Consider the following 18,945-nt stretch of genomic DNA (forward strand, 5'->3'; position numbering starts at 1 on the left):
CTTGGCTAGGAGATGAAAGTGAGCATGTGGAATGCGCTGGATACAATGTGCGGCTTGGCTAGGAGATGAAAGTTTGCCCAGGGAATGGGCTGGATACAATGTGCTGCTTGGCTAGGAGTTGAAAGTGACCCTGGAGAATGGGCTGGATACAATGTGCTGCTTGGCTAGGAAATGAAAGTGACACAGAGGAATGGACTGGATGCAATGTGCTGCTTGGCTAGGAGATGAAAGTGAGCCTGGGGAATGGGCTGGATGCAATGTGCTGCTTGGCTAAGAAGATGAAAGTGATCCTGGGGTAATGGGGTGGATACAATGTGCTGCTTGGCTAGGAGATGAAAGCGAGCCCGGGCAATGGGCTGGATAGAATGTGCTGCTTGGCTAGGAAGTTGAAAGCCTGGGGAATTGAGCAGAGCAGGTCTGGATAAGAAAGCCGGGGGTGGTCATGCCAGCCTAGAAGACTGCATTGCCTGTCTTTCAATGCAGGGGGCAGGACATATAGTGCTATTATATGTATTTGTGAAGCCTGAGGTCCTCAGCGTGTTGGACTAATGAGAGACTTTGCTTTTTAGTGCCTTTGGTGTGATGCAGAATCTATAGAACTTTGTGAGGGGAAGGGTGCTATGAGTAGGTGAAATGGTTGTGCTCTGCATGTGGTTTAGTTGCCGGCTGTAGTATAGGTGGGCTGGAATGCTGGAGCCTGAGATACATACCTGGGGGTGGGAATAAGCACAGCGTACCTGATGCTCATTGCAAATTCATACACAACAGAAAGTTCCTCAAATCCATTAAAGAACCCTTAATACCTCTTAAGAAGAAGGCAGCCCAACAGCCACAGCCTTGGTTATTCTTACTCTGATCAATTTCTTCCCACCAAAAATGAGTAATGTCGTTGAGACCATGGTGCCTTAGAAATGGACTCTTCCAGGCAGCTGAATCACATGACACATGAAAGGAGCGCTTTTTATCTACTACTGGGAACTCTTTAATAAATCTGGTCACGGCCGCGAGGCCTTAATTTCCCCTCATGGGTCCTGTCCTGCTCAAATGAGGAGTTATGACGTCCTTTGACACAGCCGGCTCCGCATCGGGTATTCAATTCTCCTCCAAAGCCTGGAAGAGGCAGTGATAAGATCCCTGTTACACCATCTGCCCTAGGCCCAACCTTTCTTTTAGAATTCGGCCCCTTTTCACAACTACCCTACTTGAGAACATTGCTAAGACACCAAGTGACCTCCCAAAGCAAGGGAACTGCAGGTGAAAGCCACGTTCTGCCTAAACAACAGGTAGGGTTCTGGCCTGAAATGGGGAGGTTTCTGGCCTGAAATGGGGAGGTTTCTGGCCTGACATGGGGAGGTTTCTGGCCTGAAATGGGGAGGATTCTGGCCTGAAATGGGGAGGATTCTGGCCTGAAATGGGGAGGTTTCTGGCCTGACATGGGGAGGTTTCTAGCCTGAAATGGGGAGGATTCTGGCTTGAAATGGGGAGGTTTCTGGCCTGACATGGGGAGGTCTCTGGCCTGAAATTGGGAGATTTCTGGCCTGAAATGGGGATAGAAATGGTGAATGCACTGGACGATCTCCGGGGTGTGGCTGACGGGGGAAGTGTTTCGGACAGTGTGGACCATAAAGTTGCTCGTAGTTCATCTCCATTCTCCTGGATGTGGTTATGTGGTTCTGGGTGGCTGGAGTCAGACCCAACAGCCCTATCAGCAAGCATCTGCTTTCCTGCCATAGGATTCCACTGGAATTCCCTTCACATGTGGGGTGCTGGGCTCAGCTCCCTCCTCACTATTATTTCCTCTTTGCATATCACCCCTGGCAAAAAGTGCTGGGGACTTGAGCCTCCGCTTTCATTTGTATGTCAAAGACACCCAGGGCCTCATCCGGCTAGAAGGGGACTTGGAGGGTGCAGCACCAGCTTTAGGAGTTGCCTATGGGCCAAAGACAAAAGGGTGTGTGTAAATCGTCGGAAACAGTCAACCTAACCGGGTGTCCTATTAAGTTCTGGCCACTTTCTACTGGGTTATGGCCGTCCCCAAATGCAAGTGCAACTAAAATCTGGATTTAAACTGGACGTTGCCTTTTCTTTGCCTGAGCAGATTCCTTATCTATCCCAAATCGGTGTTTACAGCAATCTTCTCCATACAAGTCTTAAGTACTTTTCCCAAGTTCCCAGAGCACTGTTGGAAATAGTCTGGTTTCAGAGGGATCAGAACCTAGCGGCAACATTGGCCTCTAATCTTAGACCCCAGGATCGTGCCTCAGCTGCCACACAGCGACTGCCGTGGCTTCCAGTTCAAGAGGATTGCACATGGAGAGGCGTTGCCGGGGGGTGGAAGGGCTAAGGGCGCTATAGCTCCCGGTCTTTTGGTTGTAGCCCCGGATAGAAGCTCAGGGCCTACAACCAAAAGGCTTGCTAGCCCTGAATCCCGCCAGTCCCGACCTTGCCGTAGCCCCATATCTTTTCCAGACCTAGCAACACCCCACTGATTGTGTGTGATCCATACACCCCTGCGCGGAGAATGCCTTCCCTACCTCCCAGACCGTCCCCTTACTAAGTGCCAGACCTTCCACGCCAATATTAGTGGTGACCAGAAGGTTTTCTGCGCGCCCGACAGACAGCAAAGTTGGTCTTATCGGGTATCACACATGTGGAATTGCTTGCCTTTTCATGCTTGAATGAGCAACACTGAAGGATGCTTCTGGGGGGCTTTGTATTATCATAACCACTGGCATTACTCTGGGCAACCTTCCACGCCATCCTTTTTGCACCTGCCTTTGCAGACATGTCTGCGGTGGCTTGTGGTTTTGCGCAGCTAGCCGTTTGCCTGGGCTGCCTCTTTTGGTGCAGGGCCAAGCCTGATTTACATATAGTCTCCTCCTTCTGCAACGTCATGGCAGGTTAAAAAACAATGGTCTGGCGGGTGTCGACCAATATTGAGGGTTAAGATTAATTTATAATTTTGCAACTATCAACCCTCAGTTTTGCCCTCGGTACCAGAACGCTGCCCGCCCTGCTGACATTTCTTAAGCAGTTAAAGCCCTGCTCTACTGACATTGAAGCTACACCTGGATGTGTGATTAAATGACGTCAATTAATTGCGAATATAGCCACAAGGTGATGGTCTCGCGCTCCATCACGTAAAATAAATAGAAAGAGTGCGAGTCGCCGTCAGCGAAAAATGCAAACACTCTCAACGCACGAAAACACCTAGCACCCCCCGAACTTCACCTTTTAAAAATACTGCTTGAGGTGCACACACAATCCAGCACATGCAAGCAAACGGGGCTGAAGTAGACAGAGGCGGCGCCCCCTGAATGCTCCTCCCCCTTTCAGCAAGTACTGCTTAAACTGCAGTAGGATTTAGTAAAATGCACACACAAAAAATCTCTATGTTGAATACACCGGTCCCGATTCAAGGAGTATTTGCCCGGTTCAAAGTGACTTTGCTCTGCAGTGAATCTTTGCAGTGCAAAGTCCAGGCGAAGATAGCGCATAGTTATTTTTGCAGTACAAAAGGACTTTGCCTGGCAAAAATACACTGCACTGTTCCATGAATCAGGGTTTGTGTCGGCAGTGCAAAGTCACTTTTCAGCAGTGCAAAGTCACTTTGAACCGGGTAAATATTCCATGAATCGGGCCCGCCGAGTGTAATTGTCTGCGTCAATCTTCTGAAGCTGTCGTCTTTCCGATTAGCACAAAATGAGTGATTCCGGGAATGCGCACAGCAAATGAATAGGTGGTGTGGCTGGTTGTTTGTTTTGGGGGGGGAGCTCAATCTAACCCATCGTGTCGATGCCTCCCTTTTGCTCTGCAGGTCACTTGTATTTGTATTTATTTTATTTGTATTGCGCACCCGGCCCGGGGGCACCTGGGCGCATATCTTCGCAGTGTACATGGTTACAATAGCAGACGATACAGGAAATGCATGAAGGCAACATTCAACATCACTGCAGTGGTAGGGATGGGCTCCAGCACAGGGAACGCAGGCGCTTTCCACACAAGCCACCACCGCCGCTAACATCACTGCAGTGGTAGGGATGGGCTCCAGCACGGGGAACGCAGGCGCTTTCCACACAGGCCACCACCGCCGCTAACATCACTGCAGTGGTAGGGATGGGCTCCAGCACGGGGAACGCAGGCGCTTTCCACACAGGCCACCACCGCCGCAGTGGTAGGGATGGGCTCCAGCACAGGGAACGCAGGCGCTTTCCACACAGGCCACCACCGCCGCTAACATCACTGCAGTGGTAGGGATGGGCTCCAGCACAGGGAACGCAGGCGCTTTCCACACAAGCCACCACCGCCGCTAACATCACTGCAGTGGTAGGGATGGGCTCCAGCACAGGGAACGCAGGCGCTTTCCACACAGGCCACCACCGCCGCTAACATCACTGCAGTGGTAGAGATGGGCTCCAGCACAGGGAACGCAGGCGCTTTCCACACAGGCCACCACCGCCGCTAACATCACTGCAGTGGTAGGGATGGGCTCCAGCACAGGGAACGCAGGCGCTTTCCACACAGGCCACCACCGCCGCTAACATCACTGCAGTGGTAGGGATGGGCTCCAGCACGGGGAACGCAGGCGCTTTCCACACAGGCCACCACCGCCGCAGTGGTAGGGATGGGCTCCAGCACAGGGAACGCAGGCGCTTTCCACACAGGCCACCACCGCCGCTAACATCACTGCAGTGGTAGGGATGGGCTCCAGCACAGGGAACGCAGGCGCTTTCCACACAGGCCACCACCGCCGCTAACATCACTGCAGTGGTAGGGGCGCTTTCCACACAGGCCACCACCGCCGCTAACATCACTGCAGTGGTAGGGATGGGCTCCAGCACAGGGAACGCAGGCGCTTTCCACACAGGCCACCACCGCCGCTAACATCACTGCAGTGGTAGGGATGGGCTCCAGCACAGGGAACGCAGGCGCTTTCCACACAGGCCACCACCGCCGGTAACATCACTGCAGTGGTAGGGATGGGCTCCAGCACAGGGAACGCAGGCGCTTTTCACACAGGCCACCACCGCCGCTAACATCACTGCAGTGGTAGAGATGGGCTCCAGCACAGGGAACACAGGCGCTTTCCACACAGGCCACCACCGCCGCTAACATCACTGCAGTGGTAGGGATGGGCTCCAGCACAGGGAACGCAGGCGCTTTCCACACAAGCCACCACCGCCGCTAACATCACTGCAGTGGTAGGGATGGGCTCCAGCACAGGGAACGCAGGAGCTTTCCACACAGGCCACCACCGCCGCTAACATCACTGCAGTGGTAGGGGCGCTTTCCACACAGGCCACCACCGCCGCTAACATCACTGCAGTGGTAGGGATGGGCTCCAGCACAGGGAACGCAGGCGCTTTCCACACAAGCCACCACCGCCGCTAACATCACTGCAGTGGTAGGGATGGGCTCCAGCACAGGGAACGCAGGCGCTTTCCACACAAGCCACCACCGCCGCTAACATCACTGCAGTGGTAGGGATGGGCTCCAGCACAGGGAACGCAGGCGCTTTCCACACAGGCCACCACCGCCACTAACATCACTGCAGTGGTAGGGATGGGCTCCAGCACGGGGAACGCAGGCGCTTTCCACACAGGCCACCACCGCCGCAGTGGTAGGGATGGGCTCCAGCACAGGGAACGCAGGCGCTTTCCACACAGGCCACCACCGCCGCTAACATCACTGCAGTGGTAGGGATGGGCTCCAGCACAGGGAACGCAGGCGCTTTCCACACAGGCCACCACCGCCGCTAACATCACTGCAGTGGTAGGGATGGGCTCCAGCACAGGGAACGCAGGCGCTTTCCACACAGGCCACCACCGCCGCTAACATCACTGCAGTGGTAGGGGTGCTTTCCACACAGGCCACCACCGCCGCTAACATCACTGCAGTGGTAGGGATGGGCTCCAGCACAGGAAACGCAGGCGCTTTCCACACAGGCCACCACCGCCGCTAACATCACTGCAGTGGTAGGGATGGGCTCCAGCACAGGGAACGCAGGCGCTTTCCACACAGGCCACTACCGCCGGTAACATCACTGCAGTGGTAGGGATGGGCTCCAGCACAGGGAACGCAGGCGCTTTTCACACAGGCCACCACCGCCGCTAACATCACTGCAGTGGTAGGGATGGGCTCCAGCACAGGGAACGCAGGCGCTTTCCACACAGGCCACCACCGCCGCTAACATCACTGCAGTGGTAGGGATGGGCTCCAGCACAGGGAACGCAGGAGCTTTCCACACAGGCCACCACCGCCGCTAACATCACTGCAGTGGTAGGGGCGCTTTCCACACAGGCCACCACCGCCGCTAACATCACTGCAGTGGTAGGGATGGGCTCCAGCACAGGGAACGCAGGCGCTTTCCACACAGGCCCGCCGCTAAAGGCCAGTAGCCTTGGGGTGCAGGCCTACCAAACCCGAGACTGAATCTCCCCCAGCCCGATTGGCCTTGAGAAAGCACCCCCCATGCCCCATATTTCTTCAGCATGCCTCTGCTCACAGTTGCGGCCCCTATCTGGCGCAAGTGACGAATACGTTTCCACGACAGAAACCAAGATAAGGTGGGATGTTCATTCTCAGGTCTCCGCGCAGCTGCCCTCGACTTGTAATTAGTGATTTCCTGTTTAATTACTGCAAAAAAAAAAAATCCAGTCTATCGTGATCTCATTAGAGAAGAATATCGGGCAGGAAATCCTCGTCAGAAATATTAATTGGCCATCTATACATATGTTAAATCTCCTGCATGCTCCAGTTATCTTGTTTCTGAGCAATTAAATGCCCAAACTTCTTTTTGAGCAGATTAGAAAACACGTTTCATTAATGTAAAATGTGGATTAATTGCGATTCGGAATTAATCACAGCGCCATTAGGCTTAGCCTTCGCAGCCCGTGCTAAGTTGCGCTGGTTTTCTCTCTGGCGGAGCGTGCTTAACCTAGCCTGAGCAATATATTAATTCTTAAGTTTGCTGCATTTCGGGGGCCAGGAAAATCAGCAGAACTGGCAGCTAAATTGTAGCCTCCTTTTAGTTTGGAACCCTTTTTTCTAAAAAATCAAAACGACCTTCTGGTCTGTGACAAATCAAATTCCAGGGCACCAGTGGTCCATGGGTGAATATAGGTTTCTAAACCATCAATCAACCCAGAGACCTCTAATACACAGAAGGGATCCGAACAGATGGAACTAACAAGCACATTATAAACCTCCTTGTACAATTTTGGTAACTTGGACGGAACTGCAGGCTTATTTCTGCAAAGTCATGGATTGTTGGTTAATTGCAGAACAGCAAATATACTATTATTATCCAATGATTAAAGGGACTGTCCAGTCAAGGTTGTATCAAAAATATATCTACTTTATTTATATCAAAAAAGAAAGTTCTAACAACTCTATGAAATATGACCCACCCTGTAAAGGAAAGCAGAGGACAGACAGTTTCAAGAAGGAAAGGGGATGCACTCTGGATACTGATAGGAGGGTAGTGAGTATGGTTAATAACCCCAACAGTTTATGGTTACTTATTTCAGCACAAGGCAGCAATGGGTCTTAATATGTCTCTAAGGGCATTCTGGGAAGGACCAGGTGGACAGAACTACAATGTACCTTGTACTGTAGGTGTTCTTAGTGCTCAATAGGGTCGAGCCGGCCTCAAGCGCTTTGCAGGCTTCTGTGACAGAGTTCAAGATGGGAGTCAGCTGCAGATATTAGGCGGCAAGACGGTTGGGGCAGCGAAGCTGGACGAATGGCTGCAGGCAGGCCTACATAGCAGCGTTGGGTCAGGAATCATTGTCTCAGGGCCAGTCGGCGGTTCTGAAGCACGGGTTGATACATCTCAGATGTCTTTAAGCGACTGTAGATTGGCAACGGCCAGCCTTGCAGTCGGTTGCAGCTCTAGGAACTCGACTGGCTCGAAAATGTTCATTAAGGCTGAATTCGGTAGATGTTCATCGAGCCACTTCTCCCAGCTTCGTCAATGGGCTTGTGTCATCCTTTAAGGAGGATGGCCCAGCGCTCAGGAGTGTGTTGCAGGCAGCTGCCTTGTCCTTTGTTGTAGGTTCAGAGACCTTCTGGCGCTTCCTACCTAGGAAGCTTGCTGCAGAGCTTAGCAGGGCACGCTGTGGGCTGGCTGGGTACCGGTTCTGCTGGAGGGTCCTCTGGATTCGTATCTCCCTCTGTTCTCTGTGGTGTTTAAGGGAGAGATCTTGCTTCCGTCTTTGGAGGCCCTGGCCTTCCTACACTCGTGAAAGATGTAAGGCAGACTGTACCTTCTCTGTGTTTGGATCAGCTCTGTTGCCTGTCTTGCCGCCTGTAACTGAATTTCCATGCTACGTGCCACATGACTGAAGGCTCGCCATCACGCGGTTCTATAGAGCAGCAGATGAGAAGCAAGCCATTGTTTGTGCTCTGCTATGCTTTGTATCAAGCGTTATCCGTCTGGGTAAGTGAAGAGATCAGAGGAGTGTGACAAGTTGCCTGGTCTTCCTCATGGAAGAACCTGGGGCAGGCATCTCCACCTGCTCAGGAATAGGGAAAACGATCTCTTTCTTGCACTGGAATCTACTTGCCCTTTGTGCTTTGCCAACGGGAGCAGCCTGAGAGCCCCCAGGGTCCGTTATACAGAGGCACTAAGCCCTGGGGCCTGCATAGGATTAGGAGTGGGGGAAATGGATCTTACATTTCTCTCATATCTGGCTGGTATCTCAAGAGAAAAGGGCAAGAGAGGCACTGGGCTGGTATTTTTTTTTAACTGACTAACTAAATACATGTTTGTATAGCGCATCACTCACCTCACCTCACCTCTCAGGGCACTCACGAGAACGAAACAACAGACAATAAATAAGCTCAGTGTAGGGGGAATTAGAGAGTCTCTTTAAATAAGGTGACTAGCAGAGTCCTATCAGATGTCCGGGTTATTCAGGTACTTCAAATTAACCTTAGGCGTCAAAGAGAAACGTCTTGAGACGCTTTCTGAACTGCTGCAGTGTTACACATTGTTTTAAATACCACAGAATCGCATTCCAGTTTTTAGGAGCCCAAGCGGCAAAACTTGTTCTGCCTAACTTCTTCAAAATTATATGTGGTTGAGTCAGTAGCATTTGGCTATGACATATGACAATTGTTGCAATAGCTTTCGCCTGGGAAATCTTACTTCCTAATCATATGGTTCCCCTTTCACCACTTGAATGGCTTCAGGCTAAGCTCAGCCACGCTACAGGTGAGCTAAGGAGCCACAAGGGACCTCAGTGTACCTATTGAAGCGAACCTAACAGGGCCTGCTCCACCTCTACCCGCGATAACACAGGGAAATCAGCCACTGGGTATTGTGAGGGCACAGAGAGAACAACTAGAAACTCGAGAATCGGAAAGTGCGTTTCAAAGGGTTGATTTTACTATACGTATTGGAAGGGTTAAGCCTGGGCTATATAAGGAGGGGGTAGGGGGTGCTTGATGGAAACCACAAAGATGGACAGTTGAAGCTTGCTTAAGCACCATGACCAGTCAGTACGTCTCTCATCTCCTGAATGCTGCCTCCTGGCAGTCAAATAAAAGTCCCTCAAAGCGAGGGAGCTTTCAAGGATCCCCTGCACTTTTCAACTCTCTTGGCTGCTCTGTCGTCTGTCGGACAAGATGTTGATCTCCCAAGTGGTTTATTTCCTGACCCCAGGCTGGAGTGGGCCGGCACCACACACCTTTAGGCCGGGATATGGTGAGGCACAGGACCTAGGGTGCCGGTGGAAGGCGCCTTTCGCACAGGCTACCTCTTACCCAGGATAAATCCAATGCCCCCTAGCCTTGCTTGCTCTCTCCTCTATCCCCCTCTGGTAAGTCTCCTTCTGCCCTCATATCACCCCCCAGCAATGAACCAGCCCAGTGCCTGAAGTGGTACTGGAAAATGAGCCAGCGTGCATCAAGGGGCGTGGCCTAACGGTGAGAGGGACGCCTGCCAGCTCATTAGGCCATGCCCCTTGATGAGCTCCGGATCAATCGGCTACAGGCACCCCGCCAGGCAGCCTATTGTAGAGATTAGCACCCTCTCCCGGTGCTGATCTATGCATTTATTTTCTAAAGGCTTGCCTGCCACGGCACAGCGCCTCGCCTTTTCATCCTTAATGGTGGTATGAAACTCCAGCGAATGAGTGGGAGATTCAGGCTCTAGAAAAAAAGACCTCTGCTTCCAGCGGCCTCACCTTTCTTCCATAATGGTGGCGCCGGCCCACGGGCATCCCTTGCTTGAAGGGCTGCCTTGCAGGTGCGGCGCCACCATTATGAATTGAAGACATTTTTTACTGCAGCCTGAAGATCTCGGACATGAGCGAGAATTTCAGGCTTTAGAAAAAGAAGCCTTGTCCTGTAGCGGCCGGGGCTGCCAGGGAAGATCAGTGAGCCCTGGCAGAACCCTGCCTCAGAACGAGATTTCTGAGCCTGCTGGGGCTCGGCCCCAGCCCACTTCAAGCCCAGGTCCAGTCCTCTCCTGCAATCTCGACCTCAGGCCTCTCTTTCTCTCTCTCCCACATTCTCTCTTTCCATCTGCTTCCTCCTCTCCAGCTATGTCTGCACAGATGGCTTTTGTCAGCCTCCTTCCCCCCTCTTCCTCATCCTGTTCCAACTCTTCTCCCTTAACCTCCTCCTATCTTGATATTGTCAACCTCTTGCCCTCATTCACTTCTGTCTCTGTTTTCTTCCTTTCCTCATTCTGCTTTAAATGTTCTTTCCCAAACACCTCCTCCTCCTCGCTTCTGTGCATTTCCCTTCTCTTGCTCACTCTCTTTCTCTCTCTATTCTTTCCCCTCCTATCTGCTCCAAATCGCTACCTTTATGCTAATCTTCCCCTTCCCACAAACATGCTCACTCAGGGTAAAATGTGGAGCATATTTATACCATTGTAAGCCTGAACCGGGGCCCACAAACAACAACCCATTATCAGCTATACACCTCTATCAACTGAGCATAGCGATTCTCAGGGCTTTAAGTGGGCTTGGTGTAGCCGGGGCTGAGCCCCGGCAGTCTCCCAAAACCGTGAATGAGCAGGGGTTCACATTGCTCCAGACAGTCCATGAACAAGCCGGGGTTCAAATTTCTCCAGGCAGCCCCGAAAACCACTTTATTCTTACTTTCAGTGTGCAGGATTCACATCCACACACTGTCGGTGACTAGCCAGTGTCAAGTTGCAGTGTGCTATTACTTAGATGGTGGATTTCGTTTGTTTCATTCATAGGACAGCACAGGGGCAATGCACTGGTCTTGGAAGTAAAACCACGCAGAGCAACAGAGGTTTGAATCCCAGATCTGCGCTTAGAAACCGAACTCCAGTACGGTATTAGGCGAGTTATGAAAACAATAAATAAATAAAGACTGCTTAATAAACAAAGCCTATAACGGGATGTATGTGTCAAGCAGTCGATTGTAAAAAACAAAATAAATTGTGCACCTATGAAATAGCACAGTGTGCTGCACACTGGTTTGTCAGCGTCAGGGCAGGGGTTGGAATCCCTAGCACAGGATAATAAAAAATAAAAAAAACTTGATTTCCCCACCACAAGCTCTGGCAAGCCTCCAGATTCGATTCATGCTGGCGACTACTCACGACCCCAGTAGGGCTTGCAGACATTTATTGAATGATGGCCATTTGACTGACTATACTGCAGCCCCACGAGGTACTCGGGGGATCCGCCCTCGTGATCAATATGCAGATTTCCCTACAGGCCCATCCGCTTCTGGGAAGCGGCATCAGAACCGAGGCTGTTCCAAGCAGACAGAGAGAAAGAGGGAGAGAGTGTGTGTGTGAGAGCGAGAGAGGGAGCGATAAAAGAACGGGGACGAAAAACACTTGTCCAATAAGGAAAAGTGTCCAAGTGATTTAAAATGAGCCACCTCATGCAAGATAAGGATATGTCCGAGAGGAAAACGCAGCTCGCGGCTCGGCGCCTTCAGATATTATCTGGCTCGACGATGGAAGCTGCATGCAAAAAATACACAGAAGCTGCCCCGATTATAAAATGAGTTCTGAGCTGCAGATGTATGGTATGGTATGGTAATGTTTATTTATAAAGCGCCTATACACTGGCAAGTGTTTCAAAGCACTCAAGGAGGGTGGGTACAAGGGGAGAAAACAACAGTCGTTCAGAGCCCTTGAAATTCTGAGACGATGATAGTCTGCACAGGCAGAGTAAGTGCATATAATACAATTAACAGTTGAGACACAGCAAACAGGGCTAACGATTCTGCAGTTTTACCAAGTGCAAATTAAGGGGTGAAGACAGGAGAGAACAGACAGACGATCTTCAGGCACGGTGCATTCGGATCGTGCAAGTGCATGTCTCCTTGGGCACCCATCGAGCGTCAATGGAATTGGGATGAAGGGTTCTCTGGGTTCCGAGGACTATTTAAAATTGTGAGTGCAGGTGAAAATGGTCAATAACAAATCTTCTGGAACACAGGGGTCAAGGATGTGTGATGTGTGGGTCAGGTGTGCATCAACGGTACATAGCACTCCATTGGACTCTGAGTGCGGGTGCCTGGTTCCAGAAGACACCTTGGAAGATGGCACAGGTCCCACAGGCGGGGGGGGGGCACACTGTACCATGGATGTGCACCTGTAGGTATCTTAAAGAGCGAATGCTTTCAGGAAGTGGGGGTGGGGGGATGAATTATGAAGAAGGCCCTCCATCCTGGAAAAGGGGGGGCTGTCTCTGTGGTACAAACCAGACCCACTAGAATAGAAGAACAAGTGCCTCTGGGTTCCGCAAACAGCACACCCCTCTGCAATGGCCAGGGCTAGTTATCCCAGGGTGCCACCCCTCCACCCCCTCTCTGAGTTCTAAAGAAGTGGTGTCATGGGGTGCAGAAAGCCAGTAAATTATTTCCATTTCCCGGACAAATTATTAGATGTTTGGCGGTAATTTCAGCTGCAAAAATCACACTTAGAAAAGCACCAATCCAGAGCTGGGAGAAATTCAGGAAAAAATGATGAATTTAAGAGAATCTCTACAATTTCTTTCACTGAGCGTATTCTTGGGATCTCTCCCACCTTTGCGTTGGCGGGTGTAGCCTGGTGGGGGCAAAAGCCACCCTCTCTTCCCAAGGAGTAACTTGATGTTCTGCAGGGCACAGCAGAGGGGGATCCCTGTCCTAAGCATGAGGTTATAGGGTGCACACCCAACCTGCATGGCTGCCTGGCTGCATCACTGACTCAGAGGAGGCTTTGCAAATGTGGGGCATGTGCCTATAGTGCGCGGGGAGAACCTCTCTGGAATGTGGTGCGATTTCTAGGGTTGTGAACCGAGGACCCTCAAGCATGTGCTGGTCAGTCTCGTTGTGGGTGCACAGCCGATCACCTGGCAGGGGGGCACCATTGGAATCTGGTGTCTCCGGTTTATATAGAGCAGGTGTCTGCAACCTATGGCTCTCCAGATATTTTGGACTATGACTCCCATGATCCTTCCACATTGACTATGCTGGTATGGGCTGATGGGAGTTGTATTCCCAAAGGTTTCAGACCCCTGTCATAGAGGTACAGCTTGTTTTTTGTTATTTACCTTGTATCCTTGGTTGATGCCATTGATGAACTGAGGGCTCGGAGGGTTCCAGGTGAACTGGATCGTGGTGGAGTTGATGGCTTCGGCGTGCACGTTCCCTGGTGCCACGGTAGGAACTGAAAAGAAACATGGAAAGGCTCGAAGTAAACGCAATGTCATAGAAGGACTTCTTTCACAGAAAATAGTATTTGTCATTCCAAAGCCGTGCTCCCATCTCAGTAGGCAGCCCCCTCTGGAGTGGGAATTGTGACTGTCACAGCTGGAGATGGCGGAATCGACAGGAACAACTACCACAGTGCTCCCAAGTGACACTCCCTGTCGAGTGTGACATCTTCAGCCAGTCCTGCCGTCTTAACAACACTCTGCATTCTGGGACTTGCAGTTTTTCTTTTCATATAATAGCTACTGGCTTCAATTGTGAGCATGCTACTGGCTATACAGCCAAGAGCGCTTGAAGTTACGTGTGACACATGACATGGGCCTATTTGACAGATATGTTAATGTGACCGACACAGTGGCAGTGAAGGAAGAAACACAGTCACCAACTAGCCCCAGCGATTTCATTCTTTTTCCCTTCTTATAAATGAAACGCAGCTTGGTCTGCAAGGAAATGGGCAGCTTCTCCACTGGTCGGTTAAAACTGGGGATGGGCGTGTCTTACTACAGGCCTTACTGCTTCTAAGTGGAAATTAAGAAATTGACAGAGATGAACATCAGACCCCTCCAGGATATGCAGTCCCGGTCCGATAATTTACTCACACGCCCTGCATAGTCTCCAGCTTTACTCCCCTTCGTGTAAACTACCGCTTTCCTTTTTCCTGCCACTGATCCTGTCTCCAGTGCGTCTGCTGAGAGGATAGGCTATGCATTTGCTGCCCATTCTATGGGAAGGTGTGAGTTGGGGGAAGGTGGGGGAACATAACAGTCGGTGTGTGTTGGATATGGGGCCTCATTACGAGATTGGTGGTAGTCATGGCGCAATTTGAGCCATGTCTGCCACCAATAATGGGACCGAGTCCGGTGTGGTGCAATGGGGACTTACCGGTCTAGTCCGACCCTGGCAGGACCGGTAAGTCCCAATTGCACCAACCATTCCCCATTCCCATTTGACCCCCCATAGGGCTCAAAGGTAATGGGGGGGCGCAAATAACGGGCTCGTGAATGGCAAGCCCGTTATTTGTGCCCTGGTCCCTTAGCGGGACCCGCCAGGGACGTGTGGTCTGACCACACGTTCTTTACGGTCCCCGCCAAGGGACCTCGGAATAGGGCGGTAGGGGATTACCGGCACCGGTCTCCTTACCGGTGCCGCGTATCCCCTACCGCCCAACTCGTAATGAGGCCCATGGTCTCTGTATGTGTTGTTTTGAAGCAAATTACAAGCATGTGATTAAAAGTAAGGTCAGCAGGTTAGCTGTATCCAGGAGCCCCACTTTGTTCCCTGACATGAACCCCCAACCTTTTCTCCCATTTCAATAAGGCAACTCTGATTGGTCAGTGATCCTGCGGCTATGAGAGGCCAGTGGCATCCATGCCTTGCAATTGTGCACCTCATTGCTGTACTGGTAAATTGACATAGCATTTTTGGGCATTTCACTATAGGTGTCCACATACACTATGCACAAAAGCACTGCCTTCCCAGCCTCACAGCATATCCATGACTGTGCAACTCATCCTCCACACCCCATCCTCTCCCTCAAGAATGTGACCTCTTTCAGCTGCTTCCCGTGATCTCCCTTTGGACTCACCCTGGGAATCTGAAATGCCCAATCTCTCTGTAACAAAAGCTTCTTTCTTACTGACTATGTAGACTCCCACCGCCGCCAACTTACCCAGACGGCTTTCATGGTCATGCTGGAGTGCGTGGGCCATGGTCATGCTGAGGAGTGAGAGTGGACATTAGCTAGAGTGCATGGGGCATGGTCATGCTGAGGAGTGAGAGTGAGAGTGGAATGCAGGTGGAGTGCGTGGGCCATGGTCACGCTGAGGAGTGAGAGTGGAAGTTAGCTGGAGTGCGTGGGGCATGGTCACGCTGAGGAGTGAGAGTGGAATGCAGCTGGAGTGCATGGGGCATGGTCACACTGAGGAGTGAGAGTGGAATGCAGCTGGAGTGTGAGGGGCATGGTCATGCTGAGGAGTGAGAGTGGAATGCAGCTGGGGTGCGTGGGCCATGGTCACACTGAGGAGTGAGAGTGGAATTCAGCTGGAGTGCATAGGCCATGGTCATGCTGAGGAGTGAGAGTGGAATGCAGCTGGAGTGCGTGGGCCATGATCACGCTGAGGAGTGAGAGTGGAATACAGCTGGAGTGTGGGGGCCATGGTCATGTTGAGGAGTGAGACTGGAATGTATCTGGAGTGCGTGGGGCATGGTCACTCTGAGGAGTGAGAGTGAAATGCAGCTGGAGTGCGTGGGGCATGATCACACTGAGGAGTGAGAGTGGAATGCCGCTGGAGTGCATGGGCCATGGTCACGTTGAGGAGTGAGACTGGAATGCAGCTGGAGTGCGTGGGGCATGGTCACGCTGAGGAGTGAGAGTGGAATGCAGCTGGAGTGCGAGGACCATGGTCACATTGAGGAGTGAGAGTGAAATGCAGCTGGAGTGCATGGGGCATGGTCACGCTGAGGAGTGAGAGTGGAATGCAGCTGGAGTGCGTGGGCCATGGTCATGCTGAGGAGTGAGAGTGGATGCAGCTGGAGTGCGTGTGCCATGGTCACGTTGAGGAGTGAGACTGGAATGCAGCTGGAGTGCGTGGGGCATGGTCACGCTGAGGAGTGAGAGTGGAATGCAGCTGGAGTGCGAGGACCATGGTCACATTGAGGAGTGAGAGTGAAATGCAGCTGGAGTGCGTGGGGCATGGTCACGCTGAGGAGTGAGTGTGGAATGCAGCTGGAGTGCGTGGGCCATGGTCATGCTGAGGAGTGAGAGTGGAATGCAGCTGGAGTGCGTGGGCCATGATCACGTTGAGGAGTGAGAGTGGAATGCAGCTGGAGTGCGTGGGCCATGATCTTGCATTTGTGCGTGCTGCCGCCCTGCAACATGGGGTTAGGCTCTATGAATGAATTCACCTAAAACTCTTTTTTGCACTTTGCGTGTATTGTATTATTCCAATATGTTCCTTCATGATGTAATCACCATATGCGCTTCTTTTCTGCAACCTGAAGTACTGTAACCAATCGCTTAAGTAAAAGCGGCTAGATACCCCTGGGTTTTGTGCGCTATGTAAAATAAATAAATAAAAGTAAAAATAAATACATTTATCATGAATTTGTAAAGGTTTGTAAAGCACCCAACAATGGGACTGCCCCAACTATCAATTTGCCTCTTGGGCAGTGTTTTTTTGTGAAACAACTATCATCCTCAAAAAATAAATACAAAAATTAATAGTAGCACTACCATAATGTAATATTTATATATTATAAATGCATATATGGGATGTGCATATAAATAGAAACACTTATTGACAAATATATGATGTATTGCCATGACACACAGTTCACTCTGGCAGGCTTCAGCCATTTCTTGCATTTTGCGCTTCTTGCCTAGAGCACCATTCATTATAGATACACACGACCTCAGACACCACATGCACTTCCTACTAATGCCAGTAGAAACAAAATAAACACAGCTACACCTAGATGAAGGGAGGAATCGGCTCTGCCAGTATTTGCAATACTGAGCTCCATATTCCAGAGCGTTCTCTGCAGCAGCCACCTTCACCCGCCAAGCTATCCCAATGGCTAGCCCGTCCTCGGCCACTCACCTCCTTGCAGTGTCCACTCGGTGACTTTGCTGCTGTAGACGCCCAGGCCGGCGCTGTTGAAGGCGGCGACTTCAATCTCATAGTTCGTCCATATGATGAGGTCCTCCAACAACAGGTTGTTGACGTCGGGGTTGGAGAGGTTCTTGTACTGAAATCCCACAGGCAACCCCGAGAGGCAGTACCTGTGAGGCGCACGGGGGAGGAAAGCGATAAAACAGGCAGGAAGGATGCACACAGAATATGTCAACATCTGGAGAAGGGCAGATCTCGGAGACACCTCCCTCACTGCGCTCTGCCCAACAGAAGAACCATTGGGGTTTGGCACATGTCACAGCAGGACTAGCACGTGCCAACACCCTGGCAATGGGAGGTTCCACCTTACACATGCCAAATCTGCCTTGGACGTGAGGCTGCTCTATGCACAGGATGGCAGTGACTGGCTGTGCTGGCATATTATGGCTGCGCCCTTACCTACAATGCTTTTGATGGGTACGTGCCTGCCATCTCATGACTACATCCATGACATTCCAAGCCCCCCAATTAGTCAATGGTTGGTGATTAAAATAGCCTTTCATCTTCTTTAGTTACTATGACTTATTTTATTAAGTTACTCTTATTGCAAGTTGTGATGACACTTGGGCCAAAGGTCATGCCATTGTGTGAGATGTCATCGTGCGTGTTGTGTCCCTTCTGCAACCCCTGGCATTTGAGTGAATTGATGACACAGAGTTCAAAGTCATGAATTCCTGTCAGTTCTGTACAACCATTTGCAGTAGAACCCTGTGGATCCAGACACCCAGACACAAAGGGGGGAAGGGGCGCATTTAGCATGATCTACCATAGTAAAGAGTTCACCCTGTGGCCCCTCACAAGCTACTGAGATCTGCTCGAGGGCTTCAGTTTAAAACCTGTACATGATCCTCTGTGGGCCCTCGCCTTGAGGCATCGCTCCCACAAAGCACATGCAAGGAATGTGCACCTCTGTCATCATTCAATTTCGCTGCAAAACCAAATCTCTTGAGCCTTCCTCGAGGTTTTAACATCTGTATGTTTTTTATGATGTTTTTTAATAATTTTTAATAAAAGCTGTATTTTGGATAATATTTGGTCGCTGCTGACTACTTTTTCTCTACCTTGTGTTATTGTATTTTCTTTCCTCGAGGGGTGCCGGCACATTGTTCCATCCCATTTATGGAGGCGCACATGATTTCCAGCACTGCTCTTCACAGCAGTACATCAGGTCAGCCTTTTATAGCCGGGCTCCCCGTTTCTTCAGGCGATCCGTGTGGGCGCCCCACCCTCCAGAGAAAAGTAGGTCACTAGGGATTACACTGGAAGCTGTTTCTAGCTGGGAGGGTACTCCTTTCATCAGTGTTTTTCTCTCTCTCCCAGTTTTTAAATTCTTTCAACTTCTTTCGTCCCTGTCTGCCCGCTAAGCGAAATGGTGTCTGCGGCTGTATTTTTTATTCCTATATCAGCTGTTGCTTTAATATTCACATAATGTAAAGAAGCACCCCGACACCTCTTCAGATAGTGTGTTCTGTATAGATGGTTTAGATAAAATAAGTGATATAAAGACCACCCCAATGAAGCCAGTGAGGGGTTCAGAGTGACAGTCGGCTTCTGATCCCTGGAGTTTGAGATTTGG

At 50.9% G+C, this 18,945-nt stretch overlaps 1 protein-coding gene across 7 annotated transcripts in view; it reads right to left on the reverse strand.

Moving 5' to 3' along the window:
- The window catches only part of SDK2 (sidekick cell adhesion molecule 2), a 1,531,827-nt gene that overhangs the window by 272,472 nt on the left and 1,240,410 nt on the right, over positions 1-18,945 (reverse strand). For all 7 annotated transcript variants that reach the window (XM_069655112.1, XM_069655110.1, XM_069655117.1 and 4 more), the window contains exons 17-18: positions 17,298-17,479; positions 13,539-13,654 (exon numbers count right to left, since the gene is read on the reverse strand). In XM_069655112.1, the coding sequence (XP_069511213.1) occupies positions 13,539-13,654; positions 17,298-17,479 (298 nt within the window). The remainder of the gene's footprint in view (positions 1-13,538; positions 13,655-17,297; positions 17,480-18,945) is intronic.

The sequence above is a fragment of the Ambystoma mexicanum genome, chromosome 3q (assembly GCF_040938575.1).
Source record: "Ambystoma mexicanum isolate Mex_15411 chromosome 3q, UKY_AmexF1_1, whole genome shotgun sequence".
Taxonomy (NCBI): Eukaryota; Metazoa; Chordata; class Amphibia; order Caudata; family Ambystomatidae; genus Ambystoma; species Ambystoma mexicanum.